General features: G+C 34.3%; 3 protein-coding genes across 5 annotated transcripts; 1 reads left to right on the top strand and 2 right to left on the bottom strand.

Moving 5' to 3' along the window:
• Positions 1-3,351: 3,351 nt before the first annotated feature.
• Positions 3,352-9,633, bottom strand: LOC148613629 (interferon-inducible GTPase 5-like). Of its 2 annotated transcripts, none has more exons than XM_088587080.1 (2): positions 9,529-9,633; positions 3,352-6,342 (listed from the first exon to the last, which is right to left on the bottom strand). In XM_088587080.1, exon 2 carries the CDS (start codon positions 6,303-6,305, stop codon positions 5,619-5,621), a length of 687 nt encoding a protein of 228 aa, XP_088443206.1. In that variant the 5' UTR covers positions 6,306-6,342; positions 9,529-9,633; the 3' UTR covers positions 3,352-5,618. The 2 variants fall into 2 exon arrangements, with proteins under 2 accessions (XP_088443206.1, XP_088443205.1); XM_088587079.1 differs by lacking the exon at positions 9,529-9,633 and adding an exon at positions 9,345-9,461.
• LOC148613628 (uncharacterized) lies at positions 7,425-13,235 on the top strand. 2 transcript variants are annotated; one of them, XM_088587076.1, is made up of 2 exons: positions 7,425-7,541; positions 11,376-13,235. In XM_088587076.1, exon 2 carries the CDS (start codon positions 11,405-11,407, stop codon positions 13,202-13,204), a length of 1,800 nt encoding a protein of 599 aa, XP_088443202.1. In that variant the 5' UTR covers positions 7,425-7,541; positions 11,376-11,404; the 3' UTR covers positions 13,205-13,235. The 2 variants fall into 2 exon arrangements, with proteins under 2 accessions (XP_088443202.1, XP_088443201.1); XM_088587075.1 differs by lacking the exon at positions 7,425-7,541 and adding an exon at positions 10,401-10,538.
• Positions 13,236-13,455: 220 nt separating this feature from the next.
• Positions 13,456-18,721, bottom strand: LOC148613627 (neuropeptide FF receptor 2-like). Its single transcript, XM_088587078.1, has 4 exons — positions 18,646-18,721; positions 16,844-17,155; positions 15,789-15,856; positions 13,456-15,448 (listed from the first exon to the last, which is right to left on the bottom strand). Exons 2-4 carry the CDS (start codon positions 16,905-16,907, stop codon positions 14,513-14,515), a joined length of 1,068 nt encoding a protein of 355 aa, XP_088443204.1. The 5' UTR covers positions 16,908-17,155; positions 18,646-18,721; the 3' UTR covers positions 13,456-14,512.
• Between the last annotated feature and the right edge of the window lie 913 nt (positions 18,722-19,634).

The raw sequence follows: 19,634 nt of genomic DNA, 5'->3' as shown, positions 1-19,634 counted from the left end.
AGTAACAAAAGCAAATGTGCAATTCGGACTCCACTAAAAACTGGGAGCATGGACCAGGTGCACCGGTAGGGTAAGCGTCCTCTGCTTTTCTAGAAACACCCACCGAGCTGCTCATAAAAAGTGAAGTCCGGGGTAGACAAACGACGAAAGGAAAACTATGACCCGTTGAATAAATCAGTTTTCATGGTGCTGATGGATACACCATAACGATCCACGAGTTCATGATGACGACCATAAAACTTCTGTAGTGATTACTTCAATCTTGTAGTAACATAACCCTGTTCCAGAAGCCTATTTGTTAGAGTTCTAGCGCGATACAAAAAGTCTGCGTAGTTTCGGCACAAAGTCATCTTCGAGAAAAACCAGGAAAATCTATCTACTAGAAATATTAGGTATTATCTACCTTAAATATATAACAAATGCATCATCGACGTCATGCACTTTCTTTTTCACCAGTCGAGACATGCAATCCTGAGCACTTACGTTCACCCCCGATGTTTTAGTCGGATTTGTGCTGCTCGTGTGTTCTTTTAATTAATTGGAGGGTGTTGTGTTAGTTGCCCTTGATATGTTCTTCATCTTTGTCATTTGATTTCCAGATTTTTTGTTTTTGTAAAAATGCACAAAAAAGAACTGTTATCAGTAGCATTTTTATACTGGTGCCATACGTGTATACATAAAACATGTCTGTCTTAAAATTTCATTCGCTAAAAGATCTTTTCCTATTTATAACACCTGGATTGATTTGCAGATTTAATATGGTATTTCGAGGAGTGATGCGTTCGTGCAATTTTGTCAACACTGCATACACTGTCTTGTTCCCTAGATAGCAATCTTCGAGATAAAGGGTAGCATATCTCTACATTTTTACATGCGTCAACAACAGTGAAAGCATGTCTAGGAGCCATCCGACTACTTCCGTTCGACACGATTAGGAAGTACAATACAACAGGGGTACGATTCCGCCCCGTTATCCGCAATGACGCAAGCCCAGGAGAGATTCAAAATTTTCATTATGTCCAAAATCTTCAATTTGACGACTCTCTATCTGCATGGAGTTCAAAATTAAAATGATCAAAGTGAGAAAAAAAAATGCGAATTTGAGATTAATTAGAAAGAAATGGTACTAAAGTTGTTTATTAAAATATGTCAGTACTTTAGTCACATTAATAGATAAAAAAAAACATGCAATGTTGCATCATTACGAGTAATGGCAAGGAATCGCAAACCTGTTGGGAGAGAATCGGACACAGGGATACGCTATCGTAACTATGTCTTCTCAGTACTTGTGCAATCATATACAACCAGTGTTCAGTTACATATTGGAGATTGTGGGGAATTCAATAAATATTTTACTACATTTTTAGCATGTAGAACAGCAATTTTTCGTCATTTTATGTTGTAGATAGTACCTATGCTTTGTATATGTTACAAATATATCAATATTACTTGTACTTTTTGAACGTATAACAGTTTCATCAGAACACGATATGATGTTCATATATGCATACATGTAAACAAATGTATATCGAAAATATATGTCTACAAACATGCATACATACATGTAATGGTAATGCAGGTCCAAACATGTAATGAGCGTTTTTATTAACTTAAGAACCCTTAGAAACTGTTCACTGATCTTTGATATACTTCTTTGTATCTTGTAAAAGAATTGCGTTTTTAATATGTTACTGTATACACATAAATCTCCTTAAGAATCGGCATAACGGCCAAAATTGGGCAGGACCGGATCCAGACATTTTGAAAAGTGTGTGTGTGTGTGTGTGGGGGGGGGTGCCAGCCAAGGTTCCTCAGTAATAGGGGATGGGGGTGCTAGGACATTATTTTCCATTATTCCTCAATTTAACACATGAAAATGACAAATTTTCAAATAAAATGGGGGTGTCAACCCCTACATCAACTCTGGATCCACCACTGATTTATACACTACATAGGGTATTGTAATCTATCTGCATACTATGTCCATGGTACTATGTTGCAGATGCACCTGGTCTTTTCCCATATCACATTTTTGTCGCCTTGGAATCGTTTGTTTCTCTACACTCAGTAATTTGATAAGATGTACTATTGGAAAAAAGAAACTGTGCACACCTTTTCTGTTTAATCATTTCAAGATGAAAGCTAATCTTTCAAAATTTAAAATTTTAACAAATTCATTTCTTACTCCCATTTCAAAGACATCCAAATTCTAGTTTCCATGAGTGATAATTGGGAAAAATTAATTCACATAATCTGATTTAAAATATAAAAATAGCGTACATTTTAAATATCGGAATGGGATTATGAATATCCGTCGAAAACATTTGATCCTCATTCTGTTGCGAGTTAACGAAATGAATTTTGCAAGAAAGTTAACTTTTTTTTCAGTTTTTATCTAAAAAATGTTTTCTTTTATCTCATTCAGAAAGTGGAATTCACACATTTGGCATTGTGCAAAAAAAAAAAAAAAAAATCAAGCCAATACCAGCAACTTATTACTACTGAATTAAAACGTGAATTAGTATAATTATGCATTTGACCCTACAATACATCAGATTAATGGCATGATTAACATCAGAAATGGTAACCCATGCAGTGATGGCTCCTGTATATCTTACATGTAATCCTACTTATGCCTCATGTTACATATATATGTCAGTTCCAGCATATCACAGTCTTTACTCATTTGGCTAAGCTTGTTGCTTAGTTCCTTAGTGCTTTAAATTTTCCATTTTATGCTTTGTGTGATTTTAATTGCCTGCTTTGATTTGCTAAATGCTTGTGCATGCTAAGAATCATACTTTATGTGCTTTCTTTTCACGTCAATGTCATGTTGTTTTTTTTTGTTTTTTGTTTTTGGTTTTGTACAGTACTGTAAGTTTGTATGCTTTAATGTATTTCTCCCATTCTAAACCCGTGATTAAAATTGCATGAGACTTTTTAACCACCGGGCGGTGATTACTATTTTCCCCGCCATTTTACATTTCTGAGTTTTCTACAAATTTCATGAGAGAAACAGATTCTCCTCCAATGCTCTCGGGAATTACACGATTTCTCCACTCTCGATAGTTAAATTTTAGATTTAACGCACTCGCTAAAGCTCGTGGATTAAAATCTAAATTTAGCTATCTCGAAAGGAGAAAATAATCCCTCCGAGACTGAAGGAGAATCTATGTGTATCTACCAAATGCTGTTGGAGTTACATTGTATTAATGTGGATAAAATTTTTTAAAGAGCTTTCATAAAAGGTATAGATAATTATGTCCACTATAAATAAAATTTCTGTGTCTTTGTCTAAGTCTATACGTCCGAGAACCTTGAGTCTGACAAAAACGATGATAAAATGAAAAGTTTAAAGGAATAACTTTAATCATTTCAACAATGCAAAAAAATACATGTTTACGAATAAATAAATAAAAAAAAAAAAAAAAACAGAACATGGAATATCACACAATGTATCCAATAAATTACAAATGTAATATACATATTAGCCTAGTTCTTACGTACTTGAACTACATACAAAATGTACATACATGTACATTGTACGTGTGTAGGTCATCATACTTCAAAACTTTAATTCTAGCTATACATACAACATTCGCCTCGCTTCTTATTTGCACAGTTATTTCAAGTCCTATAATTACATGTCAGTTGTAAGTTTGGATCGAGAAATTTTAGCTAATAAGGTTTTGAGAAAAATAAAAAAAAAACAACAAAACATTAGTCAAAACAAAACAAAAAAAAATAATAAAAACTTCGAGACAAAAGTAAAAACTATTTAGCTTTAGAATAGTAGTGTCCGGATTATCGGCTAATACTCTAGGTGGGAATTCAATATCCCTTATTAAGATTTTGAAAAGGGGAGTTCATGAAAAAAGAGGGTTTAAGGCTATTATTGCTCTTTTATTCCAAGATTTTGCACAAAATGAACAAAAAAGGTTCGAACAGAACGGGGGTAAATGCTCGAGGCATGAAATATTCGAATATTAAGACCTAGTCCATGTGTGAAAGAAATTGATACAACAACATACATGTATCTAATGTTAATTATTTCTTCATTAGTTCAAAACTAAATAATGAACATGTGCGCTTAAGAAGGTAGACGTAGGGTTATGGACGTAACTCCTAAAATACCGTGATACATGTACATTTGTATGTATATATCATATTCAATATCACCAAAGCCTATCAAGCTTTCATTTGAAACAGTGAAATCAATCCAAGTTACTTTGATGCTTACATCAGATCGATGTAAAATGCTGAATACAAACGTTCCAATGATTTATAAGAGTTGTGTCCCTTACCTTAGGTCTACCTCCTTAACTGAATGGTACTAATCAAATATTTTGTACAGATATAAAGTCCGACATGTATGGTTGCATCCTTCCAAGTCAAGAGTTTTAAGTCAAACTTCGCTCCCTGACAAACCCTGACACTTGAGAGGATGTATTTGATGTTTAATATTCCAAAAATTTCTGGGGGGGCATGCCCCCAACCTCCCTAGCAAAGTCAGATCACTTCGTGATCTTCATTAGTGATCCTGTCAAGAAATTTTGCCCCCCCTTTACCTAAAACTCCGCCGCTGCAGATTATGCACATAGAATACAATTACTAAGTATCCTTATATGGAATCATTGACTTGAATTCATACTGTTACAAAAATATGACTATCTGCAAAATTTGGGGCAAAAATATCAACTGCTAAAGTGTCAGTCTTTGTAAGAATCAGGCAGTGGGTGAAACATGGTATGAAAAAAGACCATCATTTTGATAGTGTAATTTGACTATTTGCACAATCCGAATCAAGGGAAAAAACAAGATTTTCCATATCATGTTGGTGCATTGAGATATACATGTAACTTCATTGAAATGCACTATAAATGAACATTTAAAGGGCAGATAACTTTATCAAAATCCACATTTTCTAACATTCTATTGAAAAATTTACAACCAAATCCAATGATGCAGAGATTAAATAATGTTTTTTTTTTCAAAGAGAGCATCCGTGAGTGAAATTATATTGTCACATCGGTGGGAATTGACATGCAAGTTTCTGATTTTTCCTATTTTGCCTGATTCTTACAAAAAATTACACTTAATACATGAACAGTACTATAAACTTAAGTTGCAATTATCAACAATGGCACGTTTGTAAACCTTATTATGATGAAAAAAGATAAAAAAAAAATATAGCATGCACAGCACTTTATACATATAGACATTCTGAATTTCATGTGCTATTTATATTGCAGATATATTCATATCTTCATTTATAACATGTACGCTTTTAATGCAGATAACATATCTTATTGCATGTGACTACAGATTCACCGTTCGTATCCTTTTACTGAAGTAAGGCTTACATCCTATTATCTCTTTTTAGATTGAAGTAAATTAAAAATAACTACAACAGTACAATGAAAAAGTAAACGAAAGGGAACACATAATTAATATATAATGCCCCTGAATAAAACTTGGTAGGAATAGGAACTCTGGAAGAACGAGGGCTTATAGTAACACAAACATGTACATGTATGTATAAAAGTAATGCCATAATAAAAAAAATCGGTTTCACGTAATCTGGTATTCATCTCTGATATCCATTCAGAATCAGTGGATCAAACGCGTTTCCAGCTGGAAATTCCGCTTTTATTACCTCTGCTAACTTTGCGATTAGAGTGTTTCATAAAATCAGACAGAGATTCCCTATTGAAAACCAAGAACTGCAGAGTACGGAAATCATCTGTGTAACCAGTGTAACCAAGGTTGCTGCTGACCAGTAATGTAAGTACTCCATTTTCTGACAACTTTTCTTCAATGCTAGTCCTAATCCTTTTCAGAGCATCAGTGATGCTAAAGGTTGATGGGTGAGCTTTCTTATCATTTTCAAGAGCAATGTCTATTTTCGTTCTCACAAAAATATACCTCCGGCCCTTTAGTGCTATCAAATTATTTAAGTATAATTCGTCTTCGGTAACTGGTCCTCCACAACACACAATAAAGCCATCATATTGACTCATTTCTATTCTCTTCTCATAGTTTTCTATGGGTTCATTCTGAGTACCACAACCAGGAACATCCCATAACACCACGGGACTGTCACGGTGGTAGTACGGCGTACATTCTCGAGTACATTCTAGGGCATCCGTAACCGGTAAATCTAAACAAATGTCGGATCCGAGTGGAAACTGTGCCTGAAGCAAAGCTTTAATCAGGGATGATTTTCCACTATTCGATTTTCCTATGATGGCCAGATTTAATTTTCTGGAATCATCCTGTCCGCGATTAAAACCACCCTCAGCCATGAACTCAGTTCATTATCTACACTGTGCTTCTATATCGCTGTAAAAAAATGAAAGCAATATCAGAAACATGCTATAGCATTATTGAAATAAAGCAGAGGCGGATCCGGAGGGGCGGAGTGCAAGGGGTTGGCACCCTCTCCCTCTTTATTGGAACATTTATCATTTTCATAAGCAAAAATTGTCAAAATATGGCAAATAATGTCCTAGCACCCTCCTTTTTATTCTGAGGAACCCCAGCTGGCACCCCTCCTATTCAAAGAATCTGGATCCGCTGTAATGTTAATCCTCAATTAAAATACAAATAATACCGGGAAGTTTGCTCGTTTTTGCCATATTCTTCGTGAAATTAACTAAATTGTCCAACATATCATCCATCTAAAGTAGTGTTCAACTCTTTAGAGCTAAAACTGTCTTATGAGATACTAAGTTTGTAAACATTTATATCGTATAAAGACAATATATATTATTTTATTAATATGATGAAGGTGAAACCTTTTAACGCCCCGAAGAAACATTAATTAAAAACAACTTTGATAATTTTTGTCAGCTCGGATTTGACATATTATACTTATAACCTTCAAGTATGGCAAATTTTGTAAAGATATATATTTGACCTAAAGCATTATACTGATTGTCATGGTCTTTGTACGTAAATCAGCTCATAATCTTATGATTGAGATGCGTCGATACTCTACCGTTCTTAGAAAAGAACGTTTTGTAACAAATGTCAGGTACATAGTAAATGCTGCAGGAGATGAAACTCATTTTTTGATAGTGTGTGAAAATTCTTCTAATGATAGATAGGTTCTTTTTGAGTCGGTAGAAAACGGAGTTCCAGATTTCAAATTTTTAGATAATGAACAAAAAATTATTTATCTTCTTACTTCTAAAACCAGAAAATACTTAGTGCAGTTAGAAAATTTATTTGCTGCAGTGTATAATATAACTGTATTATGTAATTGTACTTTTCTAACGAATCAATGCTCTTTTCCTCTTTGTGTGTATACTATACTTATGTAGCACTCTGTGGGCCCTTAATTGGCAATAAAATATTTTCTATGTTCTGTTCTGTAGCACAACACATGCATCTCTTATATACAATGTATTTGTGATCCAGGCGGGATGAGATGTCTTACAATTGAGAAGATTAGGTGTTTAAAGTTGAGAGAACGAAGTTGAAGTTTTCCCAACATTGAATTTGTCCTGTGACAAGGTCCAGAATTCTAGCTGTCTAGGGTAATAATAATTGTTTTCTTTTCTTGTTTATTCAAAGGACTTTAGTGAGAGTATTGTCGGTCCACATGGTCACCAAGAGGCGGTGTTCAAAGACATGCATGATTTATTAGAATCATTGCATTCCTCCTCGTGCCCTGTCCTATGTCGACCGAAAAGACTCATTCGCTCATATATACTAAGTAATATAATGCATGATTTATTAGAATCATTGCATTCCTCCTCGTGTCTAATTTAGACCAACAAGACATGTCGTAATTAAAGTGTACAGATCTATGTCTAGCGACTGGTTGGTTAAATTGTCTGTCTGCTGGGGACATCAAGGTACAGTGCTTAAGGATAATTATGCATGTTATCAATCAGAACATTATATTTTCTCATGTTCCCCGCAGACCTAGGCCTACAAGACATGAACTACCTTTATTTATATTTAAGGAGAACATAGATGTAGTTAGGCAGGTTGAAAAATGCCTCTTCAATACCCATGGACAAGCTCATAAAAATTACTTTCTTTTTTTAATTTGAAAAGATTCAATAGTTATCATATATTACAATAAATGTTCCCAATATTTTTAGCATTCCTGCATTTTCACAAGACACCATGATCAGCCAAACAAAATTTTTTATTCAATATTTAGATTAGCAAAGTTGGAGCATTGATCTGTTATGGTATTAAATAAAATTTTTCGCTCCTCATTTTCCTGAGAACACTTGAAAATAAAGTGAATTTCATCTTCAATCTCACCCAAAGCGGAAGTCAATCTTAGAAAAGCAGAGGACGCTTACCCTACCGGTGCACCTGGGCCTCGCTCCCAGTTTTTAGTGGAGTCCGAGTTGCTCATTTACTTTTGTTACTTTGTATGTATGATTTTAGTTACTTTATGTTCTTTGTTGTGTATGTCTGTTTTCCATGTCTGGTCTTTGTCCCTGGATTACATTCTTTTGATTACCGCTATAACCTTGGTTCCCTTGATTACTCTTAGTATTTTATAAGAATTAGTGCTAGTCTGTTGATAACATTACATTGTTTTATTAGTTAATATATCTTCTAACTGATTAGTGTTCTCGTAGATCGAATTATAAGCTTCACAAAGTTTTCCAAAAGAAAATGTTTTTTTTTTTTCATTTTCGATGAAATTTGAATTACATAGTAAAGGTGCAATACCTTTCTGTTTTTCGGATATTTAAATATCTTCCTCTTTCATTCTGATTATTTATATATACTAATATTCTGAAATGGCAAAAGTAGTGCGGGCATGGAAGAGACCAATGCTCCGGAGTTTGGTCACGAAAGCGTCTACCGTTGTTTGGAGCTTGCCAACATCCGCCGAGAACAGTAATATTTCCGAATCTGTACAAATTAATCTTGTCCACTAGATGTTGCTACAAAGCATTTTTTACTCATGCATTCATTTAAAAAAAACATTGAACCATTATTTAACAAGGTAGAATTTCTTATAAAAATATTGATCTCGCTTGCTGCCGAAATATAAATAAAAATATTGCGCTTGCAAAATAAAAACCCAACCACCCCTTCGTGTCTAACTTGACTATTCAATGTCTTACGAGTCACAAGTATGGTAAAATCACTGTGCTCGCTGATATAGACAATACCTAATCCATATTAATGGAAATCTTCCAAGTTCAGAAGTACTGCTAAGTACTAATTAAAAAGAATGAAAAATAATCAACAATTTAATCATTAATAATAATGTGTTAATATAAACAAAGCAAGAAAGAGCTTTAAAAAGCAAGTTCTGTCATCTGTGTACGAAATGCTGCTGAAACTTATTATAACAAACTTACCAGGTTTTACCAAAAAAAATCACTTTTGTACTGTTATACATGCACGAAGCAATGTGCGTCTAGAATGGTCGTTATCAAAACAAACCGCCTAAAATGGAACTTCTACATGAATTTCCCTATTAGTTATTTTTAGATTGAAAAATTTCCAATTTGCATTTCACGCTATTGTTATCTATTTACTTACTGGGTTTGTTTTTGTCGGCGTGTTTTAGTTTTATGCTAGTAACATATTCAATACCTCTACATCTTCATCTATCTACTGACACAGGCGCTTGTTTCTGTCTGTGGGGGAAATACTATCAAACAGGGGTCGACTATCAATGTACTTTGTACAGTATAGACATTGATACATTTTTCACGCCTCTTTCAAATGCCGACATGATCATCATAGCGTATCTCTTGTGAAAACACAGATGACAGAACTTGCTTTTTAAAACTCTTTCTTGCTTTGTTTATATTTACACAATTTGGTTGATTAAATTGTTGGTTATTTTGCATTCTTTTTAATTAGTAATTAGCAGTACTTCTGAAGATTTCCATTAATATGTTACAGTAGTAGATATTTTCTATATCAGCTTGTGCATTGATAGTCGACCCCTGTTTAATAGTATTAGACACATAGACAGAAACAAGCGCCTATGTACACTGGGTACGAAACAATATCTTCGCAGACCATTAAATTTCGAAAAAAATAGTAGGGCGTTGGCAGTTGAAATATTAAAAGAGTGAGAAACTGGAAGAAAAGAGAGTAAAGGAAAGAAACGAAATTCCTTAGACGATGCGTTTTCGGTCCTTTCCATTTACTTGGCAATTTTTGTTACAGACGAGGATCCAGAAACCTTGAAATGGAGCGGGGGTGCCTGCGGGTTTTTTTCAGAAAAAAGGGGGTACTAGGACGTTATTTACCATTTTTTTCACATGAAAATGACAATTTTTCCAATAATAAGTGGGTTGCCAACCTCCTGGACCACTCTTGATCCGCCACTGGCCATGCGGGATCATGGGATCCAAATATATACATGTACAATCTCGTGTGTACAACCCCGGGTGTACAATCTTCTGGTTGAATATACTTAAAATTTTATTTAAATGTCCGGTTATATTTAGAATTCATGACGAAATATTATGAAATAATATTATACACCATTTGGAAATATACAGACTGAGTACTCTTTAAATATTGGGGTGTTGAAGGTAAGTACGTGTACGGATACTGTGTAAAGGGTAAATGGTGGGTGGGGACCGGAAAGGCACAAGGGCTATCAAAAAATGTGTTAAAATCCCGGTAGTTTTATTGAAAAATATGCTGACGACGCAAATTGTTACAAATCGTTAACTAATTTACAGTAACATTGTTGATTACGTGTATATGCACATTAATATTGAATATCGGTTTTAGTTTTGAAACATACAATACTTTCGATCTAGATGAAGTTTTAACAATTTTCTCCCTTTGAAAATAATATAAAAGGGGAGCTATCGATCAAAACTTAATACAATCAAATGTTTCGTTGATAGGCGCGGGGATACTTTGGGAGTGGGACCGGCGTACGCCCCTTAAATTGGAAAACAATATTTTTGCATGTAATTTGATTTTCACAAATTCTACCCCCCGACAAAATAAATCTGTCATTCTTCGCTTTGCCTTGATTGTAAACTCAACCTAAAACTGGGTTAAATATCAAAACCCTTTAGTTTTTGTTGTCGGGTCCTTTCAGAGCTTACTTTTTAAAAAGGTGTGTTAAAAACTGTTGGAGACCTTTTTATGATCTCTGGAAGTATTTACTATTTTTTTTATAAAGGTCATACAGTTTGTGTTTCACTGTATCTGTTCATTTAATCTGATAAATGGAGTAATACTATTCTTTTTCTGAAAAAGTTTGCGCGCCATGAATTCTGCTAATTTTGTTATTTGTGCTGTGAAACATACAAAAATGTTCGCTAATGTTTGCAGCAAAGAATGAACTTACATGATATTCCATATACATGTATTGTATATTTCTGCATACATTTTTGGATTTATTTCAACAGTGAAAGTATCTGCATTTCCTGTTCTGACCATGGCCGTTGAAGACAGAACTAAGAATTACTTAAGGCAATTGGAATCACTGAAAGATATGAAGCTTGAACAAAACATGGATTATACAATAGACGGGGAGTGTTCTGGTGTTAATTCATTATCAAACAACGTAGGATACCGCAACTGTCATACATGTATGAACAAAACTAACACTATCTCGGAATCTCCTGTTTCGAACTGCAATAATCCAGAAAATTCGACCAGTATGGAGTCAAAGTTGGAAACAAACAGTGGTGATATGTCCGAATTAGCACTTAGTACAACTATACACGATCTCCCAACAGAGATCTTAACAAACATATTTTCATTCTTTTCTCAAAAAGAAATTGTAGAAATTATTTGCAAGGTCTCTTCATCTTGGTATCAAATAGGCGTATCTGCTCCGTTCTGGAAAAAAATAAAATTTGACAGTGTTAACAGAACTGTCTTTGACGACATTCATGTATCACTGAAAAGACTCTCCATATCAAACGATCAGTTAAAAGTCATTTTGAACAAAACTCAAAAATACGTCTTTCCAAACCTATCTGCACTCAAAATTTCAACGAGATTTACATGGGCGGATATGTTTGGCAATTTTTTGTCAAACTGTACAATTCTCGAGGAAGTAGATTATACTCCAGACAAAAAGAATGACATGGAATTATCTCTTAATTGTTTTTCTATAGTATCACTGACTAAAATGAAAATCGGTTACTTCGATTCGGACATTGAATCTTTTGAAGACCACCTTCGAGCATTTGTATCCAGTCAACCTCGTTTAACGAAGCTTGTTGTATCCGTTTGGCACGAAGACAATGGTTTGATGATGGCGGAGATCATCGAAACTTCTTCTTCGTTAAGAAACATTCAGATTTATAACGAATTCATGCGAGGCTCGCCATTTAATACTTCGTCCGATGCCCTCAACTTGACCGAAGTTGTGATAAATGCACAGTCATTTAGTGATATTCATGTTCAATGTGTTGCACAACGATGCAAGCAGCTAAAAGTCCTAAATGTCGAGACTTGCTTAGAAATTACTGGGAAAACATTAGAATTCTTAGGGGCCAATTGTCCTCTACTAGAAGAAATATATATTGGGGATCGACAGACATTTCAAGGCCGTGGTATTACAGGATCTGCTATGGCGGCATTCATAGAAGGTTGTCGTAAGCTAACAAAAGTTTCCTTTATAAAATGCGATTTTATTAATGATACTGATGTCAGAAATATAGTTATGAGTTGTGTGTCTTTAAAAATGATACGGTTGAGGAAATGTCGCTTGTTAACCAGCAATGCTCTGGTCGCCATTGCAGAAAATTGTCAAAACTTAGAAATTGCAGATTTTCAAAGAAACAAACATATGACGTATGACTGCTTAGTTAGATTAATTCAGTCCTGTGATAAACTGAAGAAGTTAGATTTGCATGCATGTCACTTTGTCTCGTTACTAAATACCCCAGAACATACAAATAACAGCTTATCTGAAGAAAAAGACGAGGTGCAAGAATGGGAAAACAATCGAGACGGTTTGGCATTGGAAAACACTGTATATAACTACTCAATGAAAAAACTTCACATTAATCGATGTCATAATTTATCAACAGATGATGCTATTCATCTTGTTACATTGTGTCCTCATCTTTTAACACTTGGTATAACTTGCGAAGAAGATACCTCTGAGAATGACTTTGTGAGACATTTTTTTGAAACTCATCCATATTTGGCAAAGTTACGATTATCGAAGAAAAGCAATGTTTTTTGTCGCACTGATTTCATTGAGAATGGTAACAATTAGGATATCCTAAATACAAAAAAAAAAAAAATAAGGACGGAGTCACTGTTCAGTCTTCTAATACATCGATGGATACGATTTCATATTCATTTATTTATTTAATTTTAATTTGGAAATTATTGGCCAAATATGATATGTATAGCTTAAAGGTAGTTTGAGGACACACAATGAGCGTAGGCGTATATAGACTAAAGTAATATTAGTTCAAAAGAGTATACATCTTACTAATATATTTAGTGCACAAGACAAGTATATTAATTTCAGACACTTTAATGAGTTTTGCAATATCAAGCGGAAACAAAAGTGGAATCTATATGTCTTCTAGAAATATTTATATTACATTAATGATAATTCTCAGCCATAATACACGCTAGAAGTACATTGTAAATTGGTTTTGTTTTCTTTATTCACTTCAACATTATTTTTTTTAAAATGCAAAACAGTTTACATAATAACCAGCCCTTGGTACCTCTTACATTACAACACAGCGGCATGAAATGTTGGATACAAAATCCGTCCCATCCGCCCCCCCCCCCAAAAAAGAAAAAACAAAACAAAATAAAAACGATTATGTACTTGACTAGCACACACATGTATGTAGAATTATTACATAGATAGCAGTGTTTTATCGAATGTTCCCAGTGTAATAAATTTCGATAATTCACACTGAAATAAATTCGGTAATTTCCCATTCGCACTTTCTCCTGCCAAAACCTCACAACATTGATATCAATCCGCCAATTGCAGAATTTAAAATTCATGTTGAAATTTCGAGAAATTATGAAGATAATATGTATAATAAATAGGATAATCAATCAGTTATCGTGAATAACCAAAATATAATTACTCGTGCCAAGAACGCTTGAGGATTTAACTCGTGCGCGGAACAGGTTCCGCACACTCGTCAAATCCAAGCGTTCTTCGGCACTCGTGATAACATTTTAGTTATTCACTCTTTCCAATTAATTATCCTATTAGTATTATTTTGTGTTACTTTACCGATACAACCTACCATTTTGTCGGGAGGTAAAATCTTGAAATAAAATCTAAAAAAAATGGGGTTTCCGAACCAAACATTTCTATGTGTGTGTGTGGGGGGGGCAATATTTTAGCAAACTGTACAAAATTAACAATTTAAAGCGAATAACTCAACTGGACCCTTCACAGTGACGGTGGTCAGCTGAATGTCACTTAAGTATATTTATGTGGATATTTATAAAATTATGTTTCAAATAATGATCATTTCCTATAAATTAATTCACATCAGGGGCGAACGCCCCATACGGTCCTCCTTGAATAAACAAATGTTTGTCATGTAGTACATGACAAAACAGTATCATTTGTTTTAGTTTGCCATAATTCCTGTCTGTAGTTATTGCTGATACTACTCAGTGTATAATCCGTTTGCACGCTGTAGGTCATTTTCACACTATTTGAACATCCAACTCCCATGCAACACTTGCACATGGTCTTAAACTCTTTTCGGAATTTCAAGTTAAAATATCCATAGATTATCGGGTTCTGGCAAGTGTTGAGTAAAACTATTATCATTGTAGCAGTAAACTGACTTGATGTCACTTGTTTGTAATTGACCGCCACAAAGCTGATGACGAAGAAAGGACACCACATTATGACAAATACAACGACAATTGCCGTGAACATTTTAACTAACCGCATTTGTTTTTTAGATGTGTGATGAGTTATTGTAGTACACGCCGCCCTTGTTGAGTCTCGAACAGTTACATAAATTCTGAAGTAATTCAGTATTATGACAGCTAGGGGTATCAAAAAGAACATCAACCCCATTGCTACTAGATAAACAGTGACGTGGAAATCTGTAGGCCATTCAATTCCACAGTATGTATGGAAAGTATTCCCTATAAACACATACTTTTCAGTCTGTGCTAATGCAACTGGAATAGGAAAACATGCTGATATTATCCATATCAGAAGCATGCATATTGCAAATAATGTCTTCGTCATCTTCTTTTTTGGCGAAAACATTACGTTTTTATATCTTTCAATACTTATAACCATCATTGTTAAAATGCTGCTTATACCACTGAGAAATTGGACATAAGTCACTAATTTACACACTTCCATTCCAAATATCCAGTCATTTGTTATTCTTGTTATGGCTATTAAAGGAATCCAACAGGCAAAAACAAGATCTGCTACCGCTAGGTTGGAGATGAAATAGTTAGTTATTGTTCTCATCTGTGGTCGTCTGTAAACAGCAGCAATTACCTGTAAAAAAACCCCAAGAATTCGAGAATTATACATCGTAAATATGGACTCATACGATCCCTTGAGCAGACCGAGATCGCGATGTCGTTGCTTTTATACATCTGCCATGCATTTTCAGGTATTATACCGCCTTTCATACAAAGTTCGCGGATTCTTAAGGAGTGTGTCCTCATCCTGTATATCAGAGATTATGATAGCAGAGAGATGCATAGTACAAATGTACAGCAGAAAGTGGTTATTAAGTTTGCGGAGCTAGGAGAATGTGTCAACAAATATTTTCAAACGGGAAATAGTAAGCCTGGTGCAAAATAATTTAAATTTAATTTATACATGTACATACCATGATATTTCCGACAAGTGATGTAGTCATTATTATACCAAGAACGGTAACTTCTATAACAGCCTGTCCTGAAATACGTAGATGCTTGTTTACTAACATCACACATGCAATCAAATAAAAAAAAATAGTCCTAAATTGTTCCATGCAATCACTGCATGTACATGAAGTGACTATGGGTCTAGTTTTGAATTTAATGTCTCACGTGGTACTTAGACGTGATGTACATGTATAAAGTGAAATTTATAAGAACAGATTCAATTCTATTATAATTTGTTCAATTGGTCAAGATTTACACAAAACTGAAATGCGTGGCCCATGCCCCGATAACTCTTGATTCACAAATAAAACCTTTAAGAGTGACCACTTGACTCTAATCTGGAAAAAGGGACTCTACTATAGTATATGATATAGATTTCAAGATAAAATATAGTATCAGAATCAATAGAAAATCTGGAACATACAGTTCTTTAAAATTGAAGTGTGATGTAATTTGAACACTTTTTAAAAAGCTTCAATTGAAATTTTTTTCTTGAGTTTTTGGGACCGTGTTTGGGGTCTCTATTCAATATTTTGAATCGATATACTGTGTATACATGTACTTTATTTTTCATATATTGTTCTACTGGTCAGAGAGTAGATCACACCATTTCCGTGAGAAAAGCTATTCTTGCCAATCTATTCATGAAAATCTCCAGGAAAATCATTGAATAATAGCTCAATAAAAAGATCAAATTTAAACATTGTGAATCTGTTAGATGTCTTGTGTAAAATTGTCTGATAGGAGAGAACAAAAAATTGGGTGGCGAGAATTACTAGGCAACAAGAACTTCTCTCTGTCGAGAATATTTACATTTATCATCAAATGAATTTGACCTCAGTTTCGCAAAAAAAAAATGTTTTCATTGTTTCATGTAGCTTATTTCGATATGAAATTCAAAAAATAAAGTCGATAAAAAGCAAGAAAGTTTAGACTTCTGCATAATATAGACGCAGTCCCTCGATCACCAAATCCAAACTCTTTTTGCCAAGAAAAACCTACTCAAATAATAACTTACCCGACCATATTTTGTCAAATTCCGATAAGAATGTAAAACTGTTGTTATCAAAGTTTTCTGTCATATCGTGCACTGCTTTGATCTATATATGGAACCGATTTATGAATGCAATGTTGAAGGTCGCTAATTTTTCGAAGTCATCCCTGTACGCTTTGTAAAAGGGTTTTGTCAAGCCTTAGGGATAATACTAGAGTAAACACTTATACGCCAACTCGTTACGGACACAAAAACATCAGAAATAAATAACTGGCTGCAACATATCTCATATATGGACTGCGCGATGAGGCTTATTGGATGAAGTCTAGTCCACCTCTAGAAAAGAGTTTCATCTAGTTAATTGCAAATTCCAACAACTATAGAAAGGCAATAATTCGAAAATGCTCTCTTCTAAAATAAATAACCCTTGCCCAAGGAGAAACGCCCGAAGTGAACGAGTATGTCCAATATATCTCCACGAAAATATATATAATTATCTACTTTTTCAATGTTTGGAATACTCGTCGACAAATCACCTACCTTACCAGCAAAAAAAAACAATATGTGAAAAATATAAACGTTGAAACAATCACTGAAAGTATGGTATGAACTTATATACAATGTACACTTTGATCCAAAGCAATAAATACTTTTCACGAAGAAGTATATCCACCTCATTAATGGAATTAAAAATTATTATATAAAGAATCAAACAGATATAACCGTGATTTGAACATTCCCGTATAGAAAAAGATATACATATCCCATGAGTTGTAATATAGGCCATTCACACCATGTAGCTTAAATATACAATGTACAAACAAAATCGGTGTTATTCCACTTCACAGCAGATCGTGCCGACAAATCGATATTCAGCAAAACATTAAAGCACTTCGCTAAGGGTAAGAGTATGCTATGTTAAGCCTGACTATTCTGTGTTTTAGTAAACTAACAAGTAAACAGTTTACAAATGTATTTCGTCGTTTTTAGTTTGGTTTATAATTACCCTGATAAGAGAGAAATGTAACACGAGCCCCACTGAATCCTTTTCTAAATCTTTACGGATTATCTTGATTTAAATTCTTCGTAATCATGTTTGTCACTGAAAACTTTTGAAAATCTGGACACAAAAATGGATTTACCTTTTAGCCTTGCACTTATTGTCTAACATTTTTTCTATTTGGCACCGTATGTAGGTAGGTCAGCTTACGTCAGGAACATAAGTCATACTGCGAAAAGCTATTAATGCGCCCTCAATAATAATCATGCATACTGATATTGATAATGAGCGATGATAAGTCGGCAGCTGAACTAAATATGTAGAAGATAACAAATTATATTGTGGACAGTGACAAATGGGTTCCAACATCCCCAACAAAAACTAAAAAACTATACATAATTTAACATTCCCATTTTCGCCCTACATTTGTATTTGTATTATAGGGTTGCGATCAGTCATACAAGCATTGGTAGGTACAGCTGAACTGATGGTTGTATTGACTTTCTGCCTATAACATTGCCGAATGCCAATACAATCATCGAAGCAAATATGATTGAAAACCTATGGTAGGGTTAATAAGATGTCGCGAATTTCTTATTTACAACTTTATTAACCAAGCACTGAAATGTTTTTAAAGAATGACGCCAGTCGAATGAGAATGAAAATTATCGCAAATTTCAATGTCCTTGGGTGACATACAAGCAACAGCGAAGGAATATCTGACGACCCAAATAACCGTCTGTTTGTTTAGTGCGTATGAAATAATGGCTCTTTGTGGCAATATTTTCTAGTCTACAGTGGAAAATGATTAAATATGGTAACTTACCCGATTAAAATTGATAAATCCCAAAATTATTCCACAAATTTTAAATGCGACCGTCATATACTCGGCGTCACATAAATAACATACTGTTAAAATTTGAATAAAAATATTTTCTACGACTTTATTGACACCTACCGTCGTTTAAATTGTCTTAAATGACTTGCTCATTCGTTTAGCCAAACGGCTTCTCCCTAAACATTGAATCGTTAAATTCCGGTCAGATTTTAATTCTCGGTGCCAATATTTACATTGTAAAAAGTCGGCCATGTTTACAGTGATCGGGTTGCTAGGAGATGTTGTTTACGTTTAAATGGTTTGTCCAAAAACCGAATAACCCAGAATGCATTTCGACGTTATTTCGGATATCTCGGATTTATTTTACGCGAACAACGTACAATACCGAGAAGTTGATCAATCAGCCGATTGTCACCGGAGTTCGACGGGAACTTACGAACTTCGTTTGTAAACAAATCGTCCTGTAGAAACCAACATGGCGGATATTAGTATGGGATTTTCCCGTAAGGATTTGTTACGCATGATTTAAGCTAATAAGCGACTTGTTTAGGGAGAAGCCGTTTGGCTAAACGAATGAGCAAGTCATTTAAGACAATTTAAACGACGGTAGGTGTCAATAAAGTCGTAGAAAATATTTTTATTCAAATTTTAACAGTATGTTATTTATGTGACGCCGAGTATAGTTTACCGATTTTTTTCAAATGATATGTATCACTGACGTCATAAACTAAAATAGCATTGTTACGTCATGATTTACGATCAATTTCACACTTACGACTTTTTGTGAAACTGAAGCCAGGAGTCACTGAAAGCAAGAAACAATCGGTTTCTTTTTTAAACTGGTATTCTGTGCAGTTAAACAGACGCATCATGACAGGGTGGGGTATTTTTGGAAGCCAAAATCATATTTGGATGCCACAAAATATATAAATTTTGTCATGTAGCTATGTGTCTTGGCCTTTTAAATGGAAAACAGG

The sequence above is a fragment of the Perna viridis genome, chromosome 6 (genome assembly GCF_037379345.1).
Source record: "Perna viridis isolate PV_CMFRI_1.1 ecotype Kerala chromosome 6, ASM3737934v1, whole genome shotgun sequence".
NCBI classification, from domain to species: Eukaryota; Metazoa; Mollusca; class Bivalvia; order Mytilida; family Mytilidae; genus Perna; species Perna viridis.
Note: the sequence above shows the minus strand (reverse complement) of the source record. Positions and strands in the feature narration are given on the sequence as shown.